Source organism: Larus michahellis, chromosome W (genome assembly GCF_964199755.1).
Source record: "Larus michahellis chromosome W, bLarMic1.1, whole genome shotgun sequence".
Taxonomy (NCBI): domain Eukaryota; kingdom Metazoa; phylum Chordata; class Aves; order Charadriiformes; family Laridae; genus Larus; species Larus michahellis.
Window position 1 is genome coordinate 25,047,847 of NC_133929.1, and position 23,754 is coordinate 25,071,600.

At 41.0% G+C, this 23,754-nt stretch overlaps 1 protein-coding gene across 7 annotated transcripts in view; it reads right to left on the reverse strand.

Annotated features, from left to right (window-relative positions):
• Positions 1-334: 334 nt before the first annotated feature.
• The window catches only part of LOC141735427 (protein Hook homolog 3-like), a 126,823-nt gene continuing 103,403 nt past the window's right edge, over positions 335-23,754 (reverse strand). For 3 of the 7 annotated variants that reach the window (XM_074568153.1, XM_074568155.1, XM_074568157.1), the window contains 8 exons: positions 22,141-22,281; positions 20,507-20,594; positions 11,535-11,569; positions 10,585-10,667; positions 8,360-8,460; positions 7,165-7,269; positions 6,963-7,034; positions 335-4,758 (listed from right to left, as the gene is read on the reverse strand). In XM_074568153.1, coding sequence (XP_074424254.1) covers positions 4,618-4,758; positions 6,963-7,034; positions 7,165-7,269; positions 8,360-8,460; positions 10,585-10,667; positions 11,535-11,569; positions 20,507-20,594; positions 22,141-22,281 — 766 coding nt within the window. In that variant the 3' untranslated portion in view covers positions 335-4,617. Of the gene's footprint in view, positions 4,759-6,962; positions 7,035-7,164; positions 7,270-8,359; positions 8,461-10,584; positions 10,668-11,534; positions 11,570-20,494; positions 20,595-22,140; positions 22,321-23,754 lie in introns of all 7 variants that reach the window. The other 4 variants (XM_074568152.1, XM_074568154.1, XM_074568156.1 and 1 more) reach the window with 2 other exon arrangements.

Consider the following 23,754-nt stretch of genomic DNA (forward strand, 5'->3'; position numbering starts at 1 on the left):
GCCACGACTTCTCAAATATGATGGATAGTGGCTTGGCAACTTCATCCAGCAGTTCCCTCAGGACCTGCGCGTGTATCTCCTCAGGTCCCATGGACTTGTGCACCTTCAGGTTCCTTAGATGGTCTCGAACCTGGTCTTCTCCTACAGTGGGGTGGTTCCTTATTCTTCCAGGCACTGCCTTTGCTTTCTGCAACTTGGGCAGTGTGGATAGAGCACTTGCTGGTGAAGACCAAGGCAAAAAAGTTATTGAGTACCTCAGCCTTGTCCATGTCACGGGCGACCAGGTCTCATGTTTCCTTACAGAGAGGGCTCCCATTTTCCCTAGTCTTCCTTTTATCACCATTATATCTATAGAAGCTTTTCTTGTTGCCCTTGACATTGCCAGATTTAACTGTATCTGGGCCTTAGCTTTCCTAACCTCATCTCTGGCTGCTCGGACAATTTCTCTGTATTCCTCCCAGGCTACCTGTCCTTGCTTCCACTCTGTAGGCTTCCTTTTTCTGTTTGAGCTTGTCCAGGAGCTCCTTGTTCATCCATGCAGGCCTGCTGGTATTTTTGCATGACGACTTCTTTTTTGGGACGCATTGCTCCTGAGCTTGGAGGAGGTGATCCTTGAATATTAACCAGCTTTCTTGGGCCCCTCTTCCCTCCAGGGCTTTGTCCCATGGTACTCCACCAAGCAGATCCCTCAAGAGGCCAAAGTCTTCTCTCTTGAAGTCCAGGGTAGCGAGCTTACTGTGTGCCCTCCTCGCTGCCCTAAGGATCCTGAACTCCACAATTTCATGGTCACTGCAGCCAAGGCTGCCCTTGAGCTTCACATTCCCCACCAGCCCCTCCTTGTTGGTGAGAACAAGGTCCAGCATAGCACCCCTCCTCATTGGCTCTTCTATCACTTGGAGAAGGAAGTTATCATTGACGCATTCCAGGAACCTCCTGGACTCCTTATGTCCTGCTGTGTTGTCCCTCCAACAGATATCATGATGGTTGAAGTCCCCCATGAAGACCAGGGCTTGTGAACGTGAGGCTGCTCCTATCTGTCTATAGAGGGCCTCATCCGCTCAGTCTTCCTGGTCGGGTGGCCTGTAGCAGACCCCCACTGTAACATCACCTGTCCCCGCCCTCCCTTTAATCCTGACCCATAGGCTCTCAGTTGGCTCCTCATCCATCCCCAGGCAGAGCTCCATGCACTCCATTCTGGTCCTTGACATAGAGGGCAACACCCCCGCCTCATCTTCCCTGCCTGTCCTTCCTAAAGAGCCTGTATCCTTCCATTCCAACACTCCAGTCATAGGAGCCATCCCACCATGTCTCTATGATGCCAATAAGATCATAGCCCTGCAGGCATGTGCATGTCTCTAACTCCTGTTTATTCCCTATGCCACGTGTATTTGCATAGAGGCATTTAAGTTGGGCTCCCAATGAAGCTGACTTACTGGCTGGAGTGGCTGGAATTCCTTTGTGCTGCACTCCAGGTGCCCTCCCGCTGACCTGTGACCCTTCTTCAGTCTCTGGGGCATCTATTACTGGCATTGGCATCATACTGGTAGGAGTGGGATGGATTGAGGTTCCCCTCCCCCGGCAACTCTAGTTTAAAGCCCTCTTCACAAGTTTGGCAAGCCTCTGACCAGATGCTCTTCCCCTTTTCTGACAGGTGAACCCCATCAGACTCTAGTAGACCAGGTTTCTCAAAGCAAGTCCCATGGTCTAAGTAGCCAAACCCCTGGCTGTGGCACCAGTCCTGTAGCCATTTGTTGGTTTGCCAGATTCGATTGGCCCTATTAAGCCCCTTCCATTTGACCGGGAGGACTGATGAAAAATCTATCTGCACCCCAGAGTCCTTGACCGCTGCTCTCAGGGCTCTATAATCTTTTGTTGAATCCTTCCAATAAAGAAATGTTACAGGGAACGTTCACTGATGCTCACCACCTGCATTGAAGAGAACCGTCCACACACAGTGACTAATGTGTGCAACAAATTTTAAGAGTGAATGCTTAAGAACAAAGAATGAAATCCTATAGGTTACAATTAAAGCACAGAATAAATGACCTCCTGGAACTAACCAGACTGTATTTAGAGAATTTTTAAAAGGTCCTAGCAAACTTTTAGAGGTTTAAATGTAACACAAATTCTGGGGAAAACAGAATTTCTACAAATTTGGAAGTTCTCAGAGAACAAAATATTTATTTGGTCTTACCTGACAATTATTATGAGCAGTAGTGAACCATAAATTCAATATTACTCTTTTTTGCTCCTACATATACAGTATCGCAAAGCTGAATAGGATTTTTTTCTTGGAGAGAAGACAGGAAAACACTATAGTATCTAATCTTGTGAGAAAAGGAGTAGGGGAAAACTCCTCAAAACAAGACAAAAGAACAGAGACCCAAGAGACAGAAAAGTAAAAGGCAGAAGGAAGGTTTCTAATGAGTGTTTGTTCAGTGTATAACCTGTAAGAGCCTCAGTGACTGAAGCCTTAGCAAAATAGTAACACAAATGCTAAAATAAGAAGAGCAAGTGGTTTTATTCCAGTGTGGAGACTGTATTTGAGTTTCTTTTAGACACACATCAAATTAATGGCAATAGTAAACTGAATTAGTAGACAAATCAAGGAGATAAAACCTCCTATTAAAATCTTGGTATCCCTTTCTTTCGCAAATCAATTTTGGCAGTTTGGTAACAGACAAGAAGAGCCAGCCAGACAAAAGTAAAAAGATAATTTTAAATATTCTTGTGTTTTTTTCTTTTGAATGATATGTAAATGCTGTGTTGTCAAGAATGTTAAATTCATTCAGAAAAATTATTATATTTGCTCCTTTGCACAAAGAGCAATTGTGGTAGACAAACATATACATCAGTGATAAGACTTCAGAAGACATTGTTTGCATCGCTGGAAAAAAATGCAAATGAAAAAGTATAAAAGTTCTTTAAACACATATTGGATGCAGGTTTTTAGCCTGGATTTGATATGTACAGCTGATGCTTTAAAACAGTTTCTATAAATGCCACTCATCAATACTTCTCCTTTAATTCAAGCATGCTGGTTTTAAATGATCCTTTGCCTTTTCCATGGTATGTGTAGATTAAAATATATCTTGTGATGGTTGAAGTAAAAGCATGTTTTATCTGAAGGGATATATCAAAAGTAAAAGCTTTCACTGGAGAAAGTATTAAAATAATGTAAAAAAGATAAATTTATAAACTAGACTATGCATATTAGGAGCAAAACAAATTTAATAAAAAGTTCTTTAAGATGAAATTGCCACAAAATGCATGTGTATGAAACTCTCCACTGAGCAAATGTATTACAACAAATGATCAGATGTGCTTTGTATCCAGGACCATCAATTACTTAAAATAAATGAGTTAAAAATTACTCAGGGGATGTTCGGAACTTTGTAGGACCAGGGCCTAAATTAATAATACGCACCCTCATCCATTTCACTGACCAACAAAAAGGTGCTACAAGGGTAAGACATTATTAGACAGTTGCACGTTTAAAAGTTAGTACAATAAACAACAGTCAATTTTCAACAGTTAGCAACAAAGAAACTTGCCTCAAGAAGCTAGTACCATTAGTAAGGCAACTGATATAATCATCCTCTGAATTAATATGTTAAAAATAGATCTTTTAGTAGGGGATAACAATTTGACTACATTAACCTCTACACTGCACATTTGGACCTCGATGGATTGATCAGTTAGTCCAGTACTAACAGTCCAGTTAGTTATGTACTGTTAGTCCATAATTACAAAAGTTTAAAATAAATGCCTTCTTTTAAATCAATGATGCTTTAGCGTATTAAAGCATTTTGAATATTTTTAAACTTTCTTTTATATTTATTTATTTATATGTGCATACACACACACACACACAAACTTCAATGAGTGGAACAAACCATTTGAAAACATTCACCTGTCAGCAAACATAACAGCAGCTGATAAAAGCAGATAGGAACCATTTTTAGGGAAGAAAAAAAGAAAGCCTGCAAAAATTCCACTTCCCTACTAAATGCCAAGCATCATGAATAGGAGCAATCTCTGTATGTAGGAGAAGATGGGTGTGTGTGTGTTTTGGTTTTTGTTTGTTTGTTTTAGGGTTTTGTTTGGGGGGGTTGTTTGCTTTCTGCTTCTTTTAACTCATAAACATCCTAAAAGAGATAGCAAAGGATGTGGCTAGGATACTCTCATTGCCAATATTAAGTTTTTTGGCTGCAAATACATTTCACAATAACGTTATAGGATAATAATACATGTAGACACAAATATATCAACTGTAACAAATTTGTTTGCTATACAGCCTATGTCATGCTTTACATATGAGATAAGGCTTCATAGAAATTTTAAAGACTCCATTATTATACAAGATTTTTCTAGATTTTTCTCAAAACTTTTGCACAATCAAAAAGGCAGAGAGAGTAAGTGACAGAGACTCCAAAAAACATGAACATAATACATTAGAACAATGAGAAACCATAATAAAACCCCTTTTGGAACTGAGAAATAACAGTGGTTACAAGGGACAAAGAGATAGGATACTGGTTGAATTTCCAGAAATGTCACCTGCAACAGAAATGGCCTGGATCACAAAGCAATTTTCTTTCTAAAGGCAAGGCTTCTTTACCTTGCTGTTGCTGGCTGAACATAACCAGGGTAAGATCTCCTTGTGCTTGTGGCTTGCCTTTGTCTAGCTAGGAAGGACTGTCCTGAGCCTGTACTAGCCAGTCTGTCTTCTGCTGCTTTTTTATGCAGAGTCATTCCCTATAAAGAGAAACTTATCAGTGAATACCAGTAAATAATGATGAACAACTCATTTACAATTTATTATTTCCTCTTCACAAATATGAGCTAATCTGGTTTGAATTTCAAGAATGGGGTTAAGACATACTTCCTGAGCCTTTTCAATGAGTTCACTTTTTATCATCATGCAAGTTTGCAGTAATTCTTGAGAAAAAGGACTCCCAGTGTGCCAGGTCTTGAACATGTATTTCCACACATGAACACGTGGTGCTATGACAAACCTTTTGGAAAGCCACCCCCACACCCCCACAGAAGTTGAGCTAGAAGAGTACTTCTCAATTATATTCACCCTCTGTGAAAATACTAACTTAATAGAAGTGGTGGGAGCATATTTTAGTGCTGGTGGATACCAAGTTGAACATGAGCCAGCAGTGCATCCTTGTGCTAAAGAATGCCAACAGCATTCTGGGTTGCATAAGGAAGAGTGTTGCCAGCAGGTCGAGTGAGGTGATCCTTCCCCTCTACTCAGCACTGGTGAGGCCACATCTGGAGTCCTGTGTCCAGTTCTGGGCTCCCCAGTACAAAAGAGACATGAACTTGCTGGAGAGAGTCCAGAAAGGGTCCACAAAGATAATTAAGGGATTGGAGCATCTTTCATACAAGGAGAGGCTGAGAGAGCTGGGATTTTTTAGCCTGGAGAAGAGAAGGCTCGGGGGATCTCATCAATGTGTACAAATATCTGAAGGGAGGGGCCATAGAAGGGGGCCAGGTTCTTTTCAGTGACGCCCAGTGAGAGGACAAGAGGCAATGGGCACAAATGGAAATGCAGGAGGTTCCCTCTGAATATAAGAAAACTCTTCTTGACTGTGAGGGTAGTTGAACACTGAACAGGTTGCCCAGAGAGGTTGTGGAGCCTCTCCATCCTTGGAGAGATTCAAAACCTATCTGGACATGATCCTGGGCCCTGCTTGAGCAGGGGGGTTGGACCAGATGATCTCCGAAGGCTTTTCCAACCTTAGCTATTCTGTTATTCTTTGTTTTTGAGAGAATGTGTGTCTTTAGCAGAAGCTAGGAGCTATGAAATATTTCCACTGTTGAATGGCAGGGAAAAAAAGAAAATCGCATGACGACTGGAAGATCCTGACCAGTATGAGATGATAGAAGCTATGGTGGGCTGTGGATAAAATCAGAGACTAACTAAAAGGAAGAAGCAGGTGAAGCTATCACTAATCATCTTCATCCACATGAGAGTCAGGCTACTGAACTATATCTCTCAGCTCAGCCTTGTCTTCTGCTTACCAGTGGGACCAACATTATATAGTTGGATGAGGGCACCAGGTCACCTGAAAGTGCTTTCAATACCAAAAAGATTCAGATGCTCTGTTTAAACACCATTTTACTCTCCTACTCATGAACATAGCAGGAACATAAAACAGCAAGAAGGAAACTCTTCCAAGGGAAGACAGAGTGAAATGATTTAACCTCTATGATGAAACAGATGCCTGTTACAGGGGGGTCAGGGACTCCTATCAGGAGAGTAGTTTCAAAGCAGCCATGCCCCATCAAAGGTAAGTCTTGAACACATTTGCTGAAAGTGAACAATTCCCTGCAAAAAAGTCCAACACTGTGTGACTGATATACAATTCCCTTATGCTTTGAATAGTGTAAGTGAGGCTTGACCCTGCACTTACCCATTTTCATATGTAGTAAACAGAACGAAAGAACCAAATATGTATAGCTTGGTAAATGCCACAAGAAGAGTATCAGGTGTGCACAAAACTACCTGCATTGTTACTCTAATGAAATAGAAACAAGCAGAAAATTGCGGAGGGGGCAAAGAAGAGAATGAATTTGAGTATTAGAAGACAGTATAACTAAAGGTCTGAAAATACAAAAAAGAAAACTGAGGCTTCCTTTCCCCTCACAAAGTGATGCTTCAGGTTTTGAAACTTGAAAACAACACCCACTTTGGTTTCTATATTCTGAACTGAGGCTTACTTTGCTGTTTTTCAGTATGAACTCTGACAAGCCTTTTACAAGTTTATTGTTTTCCACTAGGGGTTAACTATTATATAATGATAACTAAAAGATAATGCTTTCATCTGCATATATATTTGAAAATACTTTACACACAAAAATATCATAAATAAATGAAGACCTTGATAAACACCACAGAAATAACTAAGATTAACCTTTTTATCGTTTTTAAGTTTGGAGATTCTTACCATATTATACCAGGCACTAACAATAAACTTCTCTTCCATTTCTCTTTGACTCTTTGTTTTTTCATATTCTTTCTAAAATAAAACAAACCCCATATATTTACAATTGTTTAACTGCAGAGAACAGTAAATATTAGAGAAGCACAATCTATACCCCAAAATGAGGAAAAACAAAAGATCTACTGGGAAACAGGGAGATTATTACCTCTAATGAATGGAACATTCTGTCCTGTTCCTGCAACTGATTTTTCAGTGCCTGAATTTCGGGAGCTGTACCCTGGTTTTGTTTAGGATCTAAGGTGCGGATAACCTGTGAGAGGAAAACCACAGTTTGGTTTTAATTCAGTGTTGGAAAAGGTATCAAGGCATTATAACCACATAAGGCAGATTAAGAGACATAGAAATGACGTAAAACGTGTCAATATAATAAAGTAAAATGACATTTTAAAATGTCAAACAAAATAATGCTTAATTTTAAAAGGTTGACATATAATACAAACACATCTCTCCCCTAATAAGACAGAGGCTCTAAATTGTCAACCAGGCTGTTGGAGAATATCTCTAAACAACAATCATGAAGTGTCACACATCATCTGAAATGTGCTCTAACAGGACTGTCAAACAAAAGTGTTGATAGAAGGAAGCAAGACCTCTGAGGTTCAATATCTTGGTCACAAGGAAGCAGTTCCTACCCCCACTTTATACTTCCATGGGGCCAGAGCATGTGAAACCTTTTCTTGAAGCCTTTTTCTCTTTATAGTTTAGGATTACCTATCTGTTACCCCTCGACTCACTCCTCACTGTGAACTCAAGGACTACTTCTATCTGGAAAGAGGCTGGGATTCAGGGATCTGGAGTCCAAGTAATGTAAATCCATGGCAGTGCATGTGTGATGAAGTTTCTGCCACTAAGTAAGATGAGGGGAACAACTAACTACATTCTTATGTGACACCCATCAGAGGCAGTATTTGAGTGCTAACAAATACTCAAGAATGATTCCAGTAAAGGCTGAGGTTTTTAATTTTGTCCTAGAAAACAGATGAAAAACTTTTTAAAAACATGTGAGCCCTAGCATGGACATGACTTCAGACAAACTGCATCCCTCACTGATGAGCCTGGAAGAACTTCCACCAAGAAACAGGTTATCATAACATCAGGAAGGGGTTAACACCATCTCTGTGTTATCTGCTGGCACTTGTGACTCTTTAAGGAGCTTTGTCTGGGTAACTCTAATATAAATCTGTATCAGTGGGGTACACATGTGTACAGAAGTAGTACAAAGGGTTTGGGTTAGACTGTAATCACAAGTATAGATACTTAATTTAATTTTATTCCTACGGAGTGAAAATGTGGTACAGCCTGTTAGGGAAGGATTGTTAACTTGGAACCCAGACACTTACACTTTTGGCCTTTTCCAAATACTTTTTGTATCGTTCTTCCATTTGCTTCATTTCTTCATCTTTTTTCTGCAAAGCTTCTTGTAATTCTTCAATTTTGAGTGCTTTATGTCAGGATTAGAGGATAAAATAATTACATTAAATTTATTTACATGCAGTTAAACAGACATTAAACCCACAGCTAGGACTTTATTTCAGTTAAGAAAAACTTACATAAGTAATGAAAAATACTTATTGATGCAGTGGACACAATAAGTTTAACTCAAAACCAAAGAAACGCATATGAAAAATGCAGATGAAAAATGGTATATTGTAGGTTAAATACACAGAAGTTTAACAGTCTTAAGTGACAAGCAAGATTCTTGCTCATATCTGCCCAAAGGCCATAATGAATAAAATTCTTCAAAACTGTGACATGAAAACACTCCAATTATGTTTTCTTTACATCATCCTCAAGAAGTGATGCAGACCAACAGGACAGTTTCACTATACATCCAGTTTCCTGTGTTGATTTAAGAAATGTGCCAAGCCACTACTACTTGTGCAAGCTATACATACTACTTGCATCTCAGAGGAAGATCAAATTTGTCACCATCAATCGAATAGTATATAACATTGGTGTCTGGTTATCAGACAATGATAAATATTTGACAACTCTTAATCTATCTGTTTTGTAACCTTATTTTTCAATTTTCATTTATGTTTTTCTTATTTACAATTTTGTCTCTAAGCATAAGGAAAACACTAAAATGATGACTGGGTAAGATTTCTTCCGCTGATCTATTACAGAACCAATTGCAGGTATTCATCAAGACTATAGAATCTGTTTTTCAAAATTTTGTATAATTCTGGCACAAACTTCTTGGCCATAATTCAGTCCAGTTAAAAGAATCCAAAGAAACAACCCACACACCATTTATCCTATTAATGGAAAGAAAGGAAGAAGTATAACTACTTTAACTGGTTTTGTCATATCAAGATAGAAGCTCAGCCCAAGGTTTTTCACAAACAACTTGCAATTCAAGCAAGCCAATCAGAGAAGTCTGAATATGCTCTAAATTTTAGGGGTTAGGGACTCAGAAAACCAGGCCCCTTTCTGCCCCGCCCCCCACAACTGAGACATGGTAAGTATGGAAGGATTCCATACTCATCAGCTACTCTGCCTGAACTTCATCTCCAGTTGGCTTATCATTTTCTAAATGTGGAATTTTATAACATGTAATATTGTTCTGTGGTTTAACTGGAAACTAATGAAAATTTATTTGATCTAAAATTTACCTAATGATTACATAATCATTAGGTAGCTGGAAAGCTGCCCAGCAGAAAAGGACCTGGGGGTGTTGGTCGACAGTTAGCTGAATATGAGCCAGCAGTGTGCCCAGGTGGCCAATAGCATCCTCGCTTGTATGAGAAATAGTGTTGCCAGGAGGACTAGGGAAGTGATTGTCCCCCTGTACTCAGCACTAGTGAGGCCACACCTTGAATACTGTATTCAGTTTTGAGCCCCTCACTACAAGACAGACATTGAGGTGCTGGAGCACATCCAAAGAAGAGCAACAAGGCTGGTGAAGGGTCAAGAGGACAAGTCCTATGAGGAGCAGCTGAGGGAACTGGGGTTGTTTAGTCTGGAGAGCTCAGGGGAGACCTTGTCCCTCTCTACAGCTACCTGAAAGGAGGTTGTAGCGAGGTGGGTATCGGTCTCTTCTCCCAAGTAACAAGTGACTGGATGAGAGGAAATGGCCTCAAGTTGCGCCAGGAGAGGTTTAGATTGGATATTAGGAAAAATTTCTTCACCGAAAGGGTTGTCAAGCATTGGAACAGGCTGCCCAGGGAAGTGGTTGAGTCGCCATCCCTGGAGGTATTTAAAAGACTTGTAGATGTGGTGCTGAGGGACATGGTTTAGTGGTGGACTTGGCAGTGCTAGGTTAACGATTGGCCTTGATAATCTTAAAGGTCTTTTCCAACCTAAACAATTCTATGATTCTATCATCCTTTGCCATGGTGGGCTCTAAAATGTCATTTGCTACATCTCAAGAATTAGTAACATGATTTTGGTCATTATAGCTTTCAGAGTAATTAACACCACACATACCACTACCACTTGAAACATACGTTTTGTTTTTCTTACAGCTTTTACAGATATTAAATGAATTATTAATTAAAGATCATTCCCTGCATGCAAAACATTTTACAGTTAAACGAAATGGAGTGCATATCAGAAAACTCACAACTGTTACTACATCTTGGTTCCAAATCCTCAATAATAGCTCGTTTCTTCTGTAGCTCATTGTTAGCTTCATGGAGCTTCTCACTGTTACAAACCATAAAAGCACATATTATTTTTCCAATACTCTTATCCTCTTGAATGAATATTAAGTGATAAAAACCCCCCAAATCCTCAGAGTATGGTATATTTCTGGGAGTAGAGTTGACTTGGCTGTGAGGCATGAGGACAAATGACAAGTGGGTCAATGACTATGAGAATTTTTATAAAATATACTAAAAAGCATTACCATATATGCGGAGTTATAAAACCAGACAGCTTTATTCTTAATTATATACTTAATTTAGAATTTACAATAAATAGTACAAACCATGTTTGAAGTGTATAATATCAATAGCTGTGATAAGATTTGGGAAGAATGGCTTACTCTCCCCAAAGTTACAGAGAGACTATCCTTTCTAGTAAGCCAGTTAACAAGCAAACGATTCTTTAAGTAAAACTTGCAGTTATAAAAAGTGTAAAATTAAGAGCAGTGCAGAAAAAGTATAACAGAAAGATCGCACTCACTAAAATGTTATCTTTCAGTCCATAATGTATACTAAAACGTAAAAATGTAAATATTGTTTATATTAAAATGTTTTCCTCAGAACAAACTTAATTATTCCTCTTAATTTAAGCTTTACACAATTTTAAATAAAGTTTTCTAACCACCAGAAAATGGTGGCTCTTTCATAACTCCTTTTAATTTGGCAAAGGCTTTCCATAAGAAATGAAAATAATGGCTCAATAACAGATCGTCTACATATTCCTGAGCTATTTGCCTTTCTCTTCTTTATATGTCTTCCAAATGCACTACTGCCTGCCCACTGCTGTTAATGGCTAAGCACCTGCTAAGCATAGGGAAAGCAGATCATTTCATATGGCAAGCAAAATATGGAAAGCTTTATTACTTACAGATGCTCTTCAAGTTTCTTTTGTAGAAGCAGCGACTAAAATAGAAAGTTAAATGTGTCAGTTATTTTAACATGTTATGGCGCTTAGTATCATTTCAGTTATATTAAAATATATAATTTCACAATTATAACCAGAACCATTTCACCCATTTTTAGGTCATTACTGTATAGCAGTTTTCTGTAGTAGTTGTTATTTCTTTGACAGCTGTGGACTTTCGAAAATCAGAATGCCTTATAACTTCACAAATATTTTCTTGGAATTGGATGAATATAGGAAAGATTCATTAATGAAAAAATTCTATTACAGTTGTTTTCACTGCTTTGTGATTCAGTACTTTTGTAGATTAGACTCAAATTTATTGAAAATTAGATAGTGGAAAATTTGCTTGAAGAGTCGTCCAATGCATCAAAGCAATTTCACATAAAGACTCGAGGTAAAATTCTGTCCCCACAAAAATGAGATGGAGTAGAGTGCCACTGACCAGAGCACAGCAGAATTTTTATCCTCAATTGCTCTGCTTTTCTCTGTTTTCACATCTATCTTTGCCTACAAATATGTAAATATAATACACCTTATGGTGTTCTGATTTCTGGCTAAGTCACATTTGAATAAGCTCTTGGCAGGGGTGGTGGTGGTAGGGAGCTTCAAAGCAAATTTTAGTTTAATCATAAACTGACTTTATATACAGTAAGCATGTTTTACAATAAAAACCATATGTATAAATGCCTATAAAGTAAAAGTAGTGTTAAGTAAACAGAAAGCCATACTCACAATAGCCTTGAGCAGAAACCCATGCCAGGAAACAGAGGTGACATATTAGCATAAAGCAAAAACAGCAACCAACAGAAGAAACTATTTAGTAACTTAAAGTAGCTTAAAGCTATGCATTTTTTCCAGACATGCACATTTTTCATATTTCTCTGTTCTCATTAAGTTTCATCCTGTCACATTTTCTGTTTAAGCAAGCTAATAAAAATTATCCATACTGTGTTCAAGCATATGAATGCTTTTCCCCTTTCACACACGTGCAAGCATCATACTCAAACCAGAATGTCAAAGGAAAGCAGTTGCTGTTATCATAGAATCATAGAATGGTTAGAGTTGTGTCTTGGTTTGAGGTAAAACAGAACCAACTTTCTGTTCAGTAATTTTAGTAATTTCTTAGCTAGGCCTCTTCTAACTCTCTGAAATTAACAGCATGTTGTGCTGAAAATGGTTCGTTCTCAGAGCGATAAGAACAATGTTTACAATCAGTGCCAAGGAATGGTACGCAGAGAGGCTCTTGCTTATACTTATTGCTATAACAACCAAGGTCAGCTAATTTTGTCATTTGCCCCATTGGAGGGGCGGAAACGGAAAAGCATAGAGGGGTCCCACCTGCAGGGAGGAGTGGACAGGACAGGTGACCCAAAACTGACCAACAGGATATTCCATCCCATCTTCCCCATGCTCAGTATAAAAGCTGAGGGATCAAAGAGTCAGTCTCTTTTCTACAATGGCCGACGTCTGAGGAGGACCCTGTCTGTTCATCTGCCTTTGATGCCGATCCGTGGGTTCCTGACTCCAGCTGTGGAATCCAGTTCCCACCCGTTGCTGAGTCCAGCCTGGGGCTTCCCCAGTGCCTGCTGGTGACATCATCCTGGGAGCTTAATATGGTTTTGTATATACTGTATCTATTTCATTATTTTCCTTTTTATTTTGTTATTAATATTTCATTAAAGTAGCTTAGTTTCTTCTAAACTCGTAAATCTCTATTTCTCCGCCTCTTCTCTGTGTGCAAGAGGCTGGGGGAGAGCATCTGTCACTGGCCATTGGCCAATTTGGCCAAAACCATGACAAGTTGGAAGGTGCTTTAAAGATCATCTAGTTCCAACCCCCCCGCTAGGGACAGGGACTCCTTCCACTAGACCAGGTTACTCAAAGCCCCATCCAACCTGACCTTGAACACCTCCAGGGATGGGGCATCCACAGCTTCCCTGGGCAACCTGTTCCAGTGCCTCACCACCCTCACAGTAAAGAATATCTTCCTAGTATCTAATCTAAATCTCCCCTCTTTCAGTTTAAAACCATTACCCCTTATCCTATCACTATGCTCCCTGATAAAGTGTCCCTCTCCACCTTTTCTGTAGGCCCCCTTTAAATACTGGAAGGCTGCTATAAGGTCTCCCTGGAGCCTTCTCTTCTCCAGGCTGAACAACCCCAACTCTCTCAGCCTGTCCTCATAGGAGAGGTGTTCCAACCCTCTGATCATCTTCGTGGCCCTCCTCTGGACTCGCTCCAACAGGTCCATGTCCTTCTTATGTTGGGGACCCCAGAGCTGGACGCAGTACTTCAAGTGGGGTCTCACCGGAGCAGAGTAGAGGGGCAGAATCACCTCCCTCGACCTGCTGGCCACGCTTCTTTTGAGGCAGCCCAGGATGCGGTTGGCTTTCTGGGCTGCAAGCACACATTGCCAGCTCATGTTGAGCTTCTCATCCACCAACACCCCCAAGTCCTTCTCCTCAGGGCTGCTCTCAAGCCGTTCTCCGCCCGGCCTATAATTGTGCATGGAATTGCCCCGACCCAGGTGCAGGACCTTGCACTTGTCCTTGTTGAATTTCATGAGGTTCCCACAGGCACACTTCTCAAGCCTGTCCAGGTCCCTCTGGATGGCAATCCCTTCCCTCCAGCATGTCGACCACTCCTCACAGCTTGGTGTCATCGGCAAACTTGCTGAGGTTGCACTCAATCCCACTGTCCATATTGCCAACAAAGATGTTAAAGTGTACCGGTCCCAGTACCGACCCCTGAGGAACTCCATTCGTCATTGCTTGCCACTTGGACATCGAGCAGTTCACCGCAACTCTTTGAGTGCGACCATCCGGCCAATTCCTTATCCACCGAGTAGTCCATCCATCAAATCCATGTCTCTCCGATTTAGAGACAAGGATTTCATGTCGGACAGCGTCAAATGCTTTGCACAAGTCCAGGTAGATGATGTCAGTTGTTCTTCCCTCATCCACCAACGCTGTAACCCCATTGTAGGCGGCCACCAATTTTGTCAGGCACGATTCGCCCTTCGTGAAGCCATGTTGGCTGTCACCAATCACCTCCTTATTTTCCATGTGCCTTAGCAGAGTTTCCAGGAGGATCTGCTCCATGATCTTGCTGGGCACGGAGGTGAAACTGACCAGCCTGTAGTTCCCTGGTTCATCTTTTTTTCCCTTTTTAAAAATGGGGGTTATGTTTCCCCTTTTCCAGTCACTGGGAACTTCACCGGACTGCCACGACTTCTCAAATATGATGGATAGTGGCTTGGCAACTTCATCCAGCAGTTCCCTCAGGACCTGCGCGTGTATCTCCTCAGGTCCCATGGACTTGTGTATCTTCAGGTTCCTTAGATGGTCTCGAACCTGGTCTTCTCCTACAGTGAGCAATTCCTCATTCTCCCAGTCCCAGTTATGAAAAGTAATTTTAACATTGAAGTCACATTAGTAGCTGCACTGATTTTGGCTGGGATAGAGTTAAATTTCTTCATAGTAGCTTGTATGGGGCTATGTTTTGGTTTTGTGCTGGAAACAGTGTTGATAATACAGGGATGTTTTAGTTATTGCTGAGCAATTCTTACACAGAGTCAAGGTCTTTTCTGCTCCTCACTCCTCCCTGCCAGCGAGTAGGCTGGGGGTGCACAAGAAGTTGGGAGAGGACACAGCTGGGGCTAATGACCAATGGGATATTCCCTAACACATGATGTCATGCTTAGCAATAAAAGCTGGGAGAAGAAGCAAAGGGGGGACGTTCAGAGTGATGGCCTCTGTCTTTCCAAGGAACTGTTACATGTGATGAAGCCCTGCTTTCCTGTAAATGGCTGAACACCTGCCTACTGATGGGAAATAGAGAACGAACTCCTTATTTTGCTTTGCTTATATGTGCAGCTTTTGCTTTCCCTATTAAACTCTTTATCTCAACCCACGAGTTTTTCTCACTTTTACTCTTCCAATTTTCTCCCCCATCCCACTGTGGGGGGAGTGAGCGAGCAGCCGTGTGGTGTTTAGCTGCCTACCTGCATTAAATCACAACAGTACCAAAGCAGCAGACAATATGTAGTCTGTTGGGCTTCAATCAACATGTAGAGATACATGTATTTTGGTGGAGAGATTCTGAATTGGTGTTATTTTCACATGGTTTATATACAAGACATTAAATATTGGATATTTAACTCAGAGACTTCATTTTTGGTTTGCATTTGTCCAGTACCCGTTATAGTGGAATCCTAGTCTGTGACTGATACTCCAAAGTGCTATCACAACATAAAATAAAATCATCAACAAAATTACTTTGTTGCTCTTCCTTTCCATGTTCTTTCAAGAAAAGTTTAAACACAAAGACAATACAGACAATTTCTATGCAATCCAAGAAAATTTTTTAGCTGGAATTTAAACACTTCAAAATATTTTTAATCACATTCCTGGGCTGTGCTGTTTGATTAGTTCAAAGTTGTCTTTTACACTATGAATAAAGAGGGTAGGAGGTAAAATAACCCAAGTGACCAAGAAGGTAACAGTGACTCCACTGAGTTCAGAGATACAGAACTTTACAGTAGCTATGGACCTGCAGGTTTTGGCCATTTGCTTTTTTTTCTTTTCCAGTTTTTCTAAGAAATATAATAACAAATTACACACTCAGAGGAAGGAACACCCTGTTGGCCTCTCCCAGGGCTGTCTCAGGAGAGCATCAGTCCCATGGTCCAGGCGTGGAATCCATCAAGATGAGTCAATGTTGGAGCACCTTTCAGACTGAGGGGGGAGGGTTGCTGCCTAGGGATATGGGACACATTATGGGGAAAAAAATTTTGGGATTGCACAGGACTTATTATGGGTTGTTTAGGGGAGGAACCAAAGGCAGGAAAAGGAAGCGGTTTAGGTGATTTGGGGAGGAACGAGTGTGGGAAAATAGAGGGTATGGAGATAAAATGGGCTAGTTGCATGTTAACAGTGGCTGTACACTTGTCTGGCCATGCCCTCTACCCGATCGGTGCATTCTGTGTTATCTTATTAAATTCCATTTCTCTTTCCTTGGTTGAGGAATGCTAGTCTGTGTGTGTGTGTGTGTATGGGGATCTGAGTACCGGTGACTGGAGTTAGACCACAGGCCACAGGGGTTCATGTGCCTGGGTACCAGCAACTAGAGAAACCAGAGTGAGTGAAATCAAGTGCCAACCACCAGAGTGGAACCAGGGGCCAGAGCACTAAAGTGGCAGCAACTGGAGTGAGCATGGTGGTTGTGTGAGTGAATGTGTGAGTGCTAGCAAATATAAAGCTGGACTAGCCAGCGTGTAGGTGAAGTGACCTGGGACCCAGGAATATGTGTGTGTGTCTCTAAGGGCAAAACTGGCTATTGGGGGAACAGAGGAGTCCTGGTCACTGCACTAGCAACTCGAGTGGGCCTGCAGCCTCAAGGGCCCTTATGTCTAGGTGCCAGCAACTGGGGAGACTGGGATCCAGGGGTCAGCTACTGGGCAGACTGAGTGTCTGAGCCCTGCTGTTGAAGGCATCCACATTATACATATTGTGGAATAATTACTAAATTGGCCAAGAATACAAAAATACAGCATTGTTCACACATTAAGGAAAGTCATAAAATCAAGAGGCTTCTGAGGTAGAATACAGCCGCAGCTGGCACACGAAGAATGCAACATCTGTGATTCCCTGTACAAGGTTGTTTGCGAAACTACACGAGGGATGGAACGGAACGCGCTTGTTCCGTGGCCTTCCCTTGTGACGAATAGCAGATATGGGGACGAGATGGTCCTACGGAACTGATAAGCGGCCTACACACTACCCGAGCCAACATTTCGTCAAATGTTGATGAAATGCTGTCCTTTTGTGCGAACTTTGCTCACCACAATGTACCAAAACACACCTCCATCCCGGAGGCTATCCGCCCCCGAGGTGTGAACACTCCTCCTTGAGTACATTAATCATAATAAAAGTACGTATGACTAAAATCACTCAAACTCCACTTTGAAGATAAAAAAATAATATAAAAATAGCCCAAGAGAGAGGGGATGTCAGGGAAGACACCATCGCGAAGAATTCCATCGCTGATTTCCGGGATCAGTCGACGGGCTGAGCCTTTCTTCCCCCCTCCATAGGGATGCCTTTGGGTAAGACTTCGATTACACCGAGCGCTTTCTCGGCACTTAGAAATTTCTCTAGAGAATCTCTACCCTACATTTATAGCCAGGCTGTATCATTTATAATTTTGTCGTGCGTTTGTATACTTAACAATATCTTTATTTGCACGTGCTTTGCAGACAGTGTATTTATCACCGTCAATCCTAAAGAACTTGTATATCTGTTGTTTAAATAAACTGCACTGTTTAAGTAGCTAGTCGTTTCGCTTTCTCACTGAACGCGACCAAAACTTGAGAGAGGCCGTGCTAGTTCAGGAGCACGACTAGACTGAAGGTGCAGCCCACTATTAGTGTATCCAAATCGTGATAGTTTAATACATATTAAACGCGATTGGACTGATAGTGCTGAATTGGGCATCACTCAGAATTTAAACCTAGCCGCACCTAGCCTCCCACCTCGGTGAGGAGTGTTAGAACGCAAGGGGGTTTATCTTCTGCCAAAACCGCTTGGCCCCGTTTCACGCAACACATATGTACGTATATTTGCACTAGTGGACCTCTATCCTGCTCAGCCAGAGAGGGGAGCAGGATGAGGCCATCAGTGCTGTCTGTGCTTATGTGAGTGCTCTGTATATCTGTCTCTGATCTCTGTGGCCAGCCACATATATATGTGTATATGTGGTATATATGCGTGCTGTGTGTGTGCTTACTGGGAATATATCTTCAGCCTCGCTATTGATTGGACCTGAAGACATGGAGCTGTGGCAGCCTCATCTCTCTTGGGCTGATGGATCTGGCCTGATTTCCCCTAACAGATTTAACAGGTTGGCCCCTGCTTTGAGTAGGAAGATGGACCAGACATCCAGACCCCTAAAGGTACCTTTCAACTTAAAGTATTTTGTGCTTCTACATTTCCTTTTCTGCTCATTTAAGAGTATATGTAGGCAAATATTCAGAACCCAACAAGATAGGTCCGTGGGGGTAGTGCCTATACATAACTGCAGGTGTTGTCAAATTTATACTGAAGCTAGGAATGCAGCTGGTGCATCATGAGCTTCAGCTCTGCCTGTTACCCACAGCAGGCTGTACAGTTCCATGTGAAAACCTGTGCTGGCATCCCAAACCAGCTCGGATTATACCATGTAGGTATACCATGTAGGGCTGTAGTCAATCCTTTAAGTGCACTGTAGACATATCACAGAATGGTATCTTAAATCATTGTCTAAACCAAAGCCTCAAACAGGGACAGATTTAAAATGACAATAAATAAAAGTATATTTGAATAGACTGAGATTATTTACAATATGCTCCGCATCTGAGAACAGCTGTCATAAACACATTGCTCAAAAAAGTAAATCGCAAAACAAAGCTGTCAATTGCTGAAAATGACAAAACTCATGAGAAAAAAAAATGATCTGTCTTATCAATAAATGCTTTCTCTGGGTTCCTAAACTGTAAAAGTGAAATTTCATTTTCTGGTACATAAATATAATTGACTAGGTGCGTTTTAAGAAATATCATCAGAAGTTTTCAGGAGAATGTTAAATTTAGCAATATTACAATCAAACTTGTCAAATGGAACTGCTAAAAACTCCTCTGTCTGTATTCGCTAATCCTTAATTTCAAGCATATTTAAATGCATTCCTTGACAAAACCTGACTCCACAGCAGTAAACAGAGGTTTTCCTCTTGATTTTCAGTGGGACCATGACTTGCCTTCAGGTCCCACAACTCTTCTTGCCAGAGTGGAGCTGAGAGCAACAAAGATCCTTTTTCCGAGAGACTAACAGCATGTCAGTAAAGTTGTGTTATTCTTCATGCCAGTACCAAAATATCAATGCTCTGATCTCACTGGGATAACAAGGCAGGAATGTTTATGAGAGCATGAGAAAGGTGGAGACTTAGTTGACTGAATTACTTATGCTGTTGCACTGCTGAGGAAGCCCTAAGATTTCTTAGTCTTTCATACATGCATAACAGAATCAATATCAATTTGGTTGGGCTTTTTGAGACTTCCTACATCAAAATGATAGTGATAGTGTTACTAATAAAGGTTCCACTCAACTGAACACTATTAAATGGTGCTCCTATTGAGGATGACACCCTGAAAAATTTGACCTGTAACCAAGACAGTAAAGAATATCATGGAATGACATAATAGTAGAGACCCATTTTAAAATGAATTATAAGTTATTTCTTAAGAGCATTTTTCTAAATAGGAAATCACTGCTTTCAGGACAGTTCTATAGCTTCTACTCTCAAATAAGGGAGGTGGCAAATAAAATTTTCAGTGGAAGATTAGAATTTGTGTTCCCACACTAGCCCTGTGACAATGTCTTTATTTTACGAAGGATTGCTCATTTGACTTTTTTAGTTTTGGCTTGCATGACATCTTGCATTAGAGATACACATTTATATCAGCAATTGCTGGGTTTCCACTGGCAAGAAAGGTATTAACTACCATGAAGAACACTTAAACAAAAATACCTCCAGATTTTACTAAGAAATGAAAAATCAATGTATCCTTAATTTCCTATAAATGTCTCTATTCTAATTACATATTTTTAAATAATGCTGAGTTTACTACTGTGATGGATACATTGAATGGAAAAAATGTATTTAATTCATTTTCTACAGAGAAAGTTTCTATTTATTCTAGACAAACATTTCATTTTACATTTCTCATTGAGAAAAATACAGTTTAAATGTAAAACCATAACGGCCCATATGGAAAGATACCAGAAATCTCCATTTGCATTATTTCTTCATGATGTAACAAGCAGGAGATATTATGTAAAGCTGAAAGGTAGGATAATAGCAATTACTTGAACACAAGTTTTACATACATTTCTACTTACATCTTCAGCTTTTGAATCTTGCTCCTGCAAAGACTTCTGTAGTTCTTCAACCTGGGACTGTACTTCTAGCAGTCTCTGATTTACCAGCCTAGGAAATAGATAAAACTTTACTTTTCAGAAACAATGAATTACAACATGATGAAATCCAAGATGCTTAGTGTTCAGCATTATCAGGACATCCATGCAAGAGATACAACACTATTTCTTTATTCAAAATTGTATTGGGTTTATGTGACAAGGCTTTGCTAGCAGGGGGAGGGGGGCTGTGGGGGTGGCATCTGTGAGAAGAAGCCAGGGGCTGTCCTGTGCTAGACACAATTGGTTCCAGCTGGCTTTGCAACAGACCCACCACTGGTCAAAGCTGAGCCAATCAGAGAAGCTGGTGGCACCTCTGAGAAAACATATTTAAGAAAGAGCAAAGCGCTGCCTGGGAGTGAGGAAAAAAAGTGAGAAAGAATCCTGCAGACACCAAGGTCAGAGAAGAAGGAGGGAGAGGAGGTGCTCCAGGTGGTGGAGCAGATATTCCCCTGCAGCTAGTGGAAAGGACCACAGTGGATCAGGCATTCCCTGCAGCCTGTGGAGAGGACCATGCCAGAGTAGATATGCACACTGCAGCCCATGGAGGACCCCATGCTGGAGCAGGTGGATATTCCCCAAAGGACCTGCGGCACAGGAGACATGGGGAATGCAGGGTTGCAGTCAGTCCACAACAGTTCCTCTCTGCTGCTCCTTCCTCCTGACACTTTTTCCCTGCTCCAGTGTGAGTCCTTCCATGGGCTTCAATTCCTTCAGGAAATATCCAATTGCTCCAGCATGAGGTCCTCCACGGGCTGCAGGGGAATCTCTGCTCCAATGCCTGGAGCACCTCCTCCTCTGACCTTGGTGTTCGCACTGCTGTTTCTCACTCTTTTTTCTCTCTTCTTCTGCATGTCCATTATTTTTGCTCTTTCTTAAATATGTTTTCACAGAGGCACCACCAACTTTGCTCAGCTTTGGACAGCGGTGGGTCTGCTGCAGGGCCAGCTGGAACTGGCTGTGACTGGTCTAAGATTCTTTCTGCTGACTTTGTCCTCGCTGATTGCAGTATTCTGTGGCTGAAGCAAGACAGCTAAAACCTACTGTGTACTACAGTAAGAGAAAATTCAGTACATAAAATCATGGAAAAGTTTTTATCACCCTAAATTTTCATGAAATACTCAGTTTTACAAAATCTAGATAATCTTGACAGCAGTTCTAATACCTGTGAACATACTTTTAAAGAACAAAATAAGAAACAGAAGGGAAGATGGAAAACGTACAGGGAATGAATGGGTAGTAGGAAGAAAAGGGATTCTTTTTGTTACACTTGCTTTACAGAAGGAGAAGCTTAAGTGTAATACATGGTTCCTTTTGTGAGCTTTTGCATCATTCCAATCGCAATCTATTACAGAATTCTTCAGCCCACACTGCAGGCTACAGATACACTGAAACAGCATTGAATGACTGAGTAGACTCACAGGATGGTTGAGATACTTTTTGACAGGGCTAACCACATTTTTTTACATAAGGAACTTGGCCCTGACAACAGTCTGCTAAGATAGAAGTGTACGGCATTGTTATGAAAGCTACTGGAACAGAGAACAATACTTCCTTACCTGTTCTCTGTCTCCAATTCATTCTTCCGTAAATTTGTACCATCAAGCAAGCTCCGCAACAAGGTGATCTTTTCATTGTCAGAACCTTCTTGGTTCAGCTTTAACATCTTGTTCTCATGCTGAAGGCGAATGAGTTTCTCCCTAAACAAATAAAATCTACTAGAAGCAGCTTGCAATTCTCTATAAAGAATAAAACAGTTTACCACAGGATGTGTAAAGATAACATAAAGATCTTTACAAGTTTTAGAAATAGATGAAACTACAATTGACAATTGATTTTCAAATTCAAACTTGATTAAAGAAGCTGCAATTGTACAAAACACAGAAAAGGAACCTGTCCTGAGGGCCCAGATTAGATCTGAGAGAACAAGGCCAGACAGACTGATGGGTAGTAAGCAGAGATGGGTATCGGGGTATCAAAGGATACAGGTTGTAAACTTAGCTATCAGTAAACTACTGCATGAACCTGGGCAAGTCACTTCCCTCTTCTTGGTCTTATTCCCCGCAGCCCTCATGAATGTCACTGTATCAAGTCTGGCTGGGATAGAGTTAACTTTCTTCATACATGCTGTGTTTTGGATTTGTGGCTAAAACAGTGTTGATAACACACTAATATTTTGTCTATTGCTGGACAGTGCTTGCACAGAGTCAAGGTTTTCTTTTTTCCCCGCTCTGCTCCAGCCCAGTGAGTAAGCTGGGGGTGGGCAAGAGGTTGGGAGAGGACACAGCTGGGACAGTTGATCTGAACTGGACAAATGGATATCCATATCATATAATATCATGATCAGCAATACAAACTGGGGTAGAGGAAGAAGGGAGTGGGGTGGGGTTTTTTTGTTTGGAGACTGGCTGGGCATCGGTCTGCTTGTGGGAGGTGGTAAGTGATTGCCTTTGCACCACTTGGGGTTTTTTTCCCTCTTTCCTTCACCTATTAAACTGTCTTTATCTTGACCTATGAGTTTTCTTGCTTTTGCTCTTCCTATACTCTCCCCTGTCCCTTTGGGGCAGGGCAGGGGAGAGTGAACGAGCAGCTGTGTGGGTGCTTAGCTGCCTGGAGTCAAAAATCAGGATATGCCATAATTAATAAAAATTTAGAACTTATAGAATCAGGACCTCTGAGTCCATCATGGTCAGCTCAAGCTTGTGAGCTGTATGCCCTTTGTAGAGCCCTGGAATTATTACAAGGAAAAAGCGGGACCATATTTACGGATTCTAAATATGCGTATGGAGTAGTCCACACTTTTGGAAAAATTTGGGAGGAAAGAGGTTTAATTAATACCCAAGGAAGGAATCTAATACATCAAGAACTAATCGTGAAAATTTTAAAGGCATTAAGAAAACCAAAGGAGATAGCAGTGGTACATGTGAGAGGACACCAAAAGGGATTAGATTATCGAACCAGAGGGAATAACCTAGCCGATAGAGAGGCCCAGGAAGCAGCCCTGAGGACTCAGGTCACTAAAATTAATGTAGTACAAGTACAAGGAGACATTAGTGAAAAAGAACTAGAGGAGAAAGAAAAGAAATTTACCCCTGAGGAACAGGCAAAATTAGAGAAAATAGGAGCTAAGTCAGAACAGGGAAAATGGATGCTGCCCGACGGGCGAGAGATGT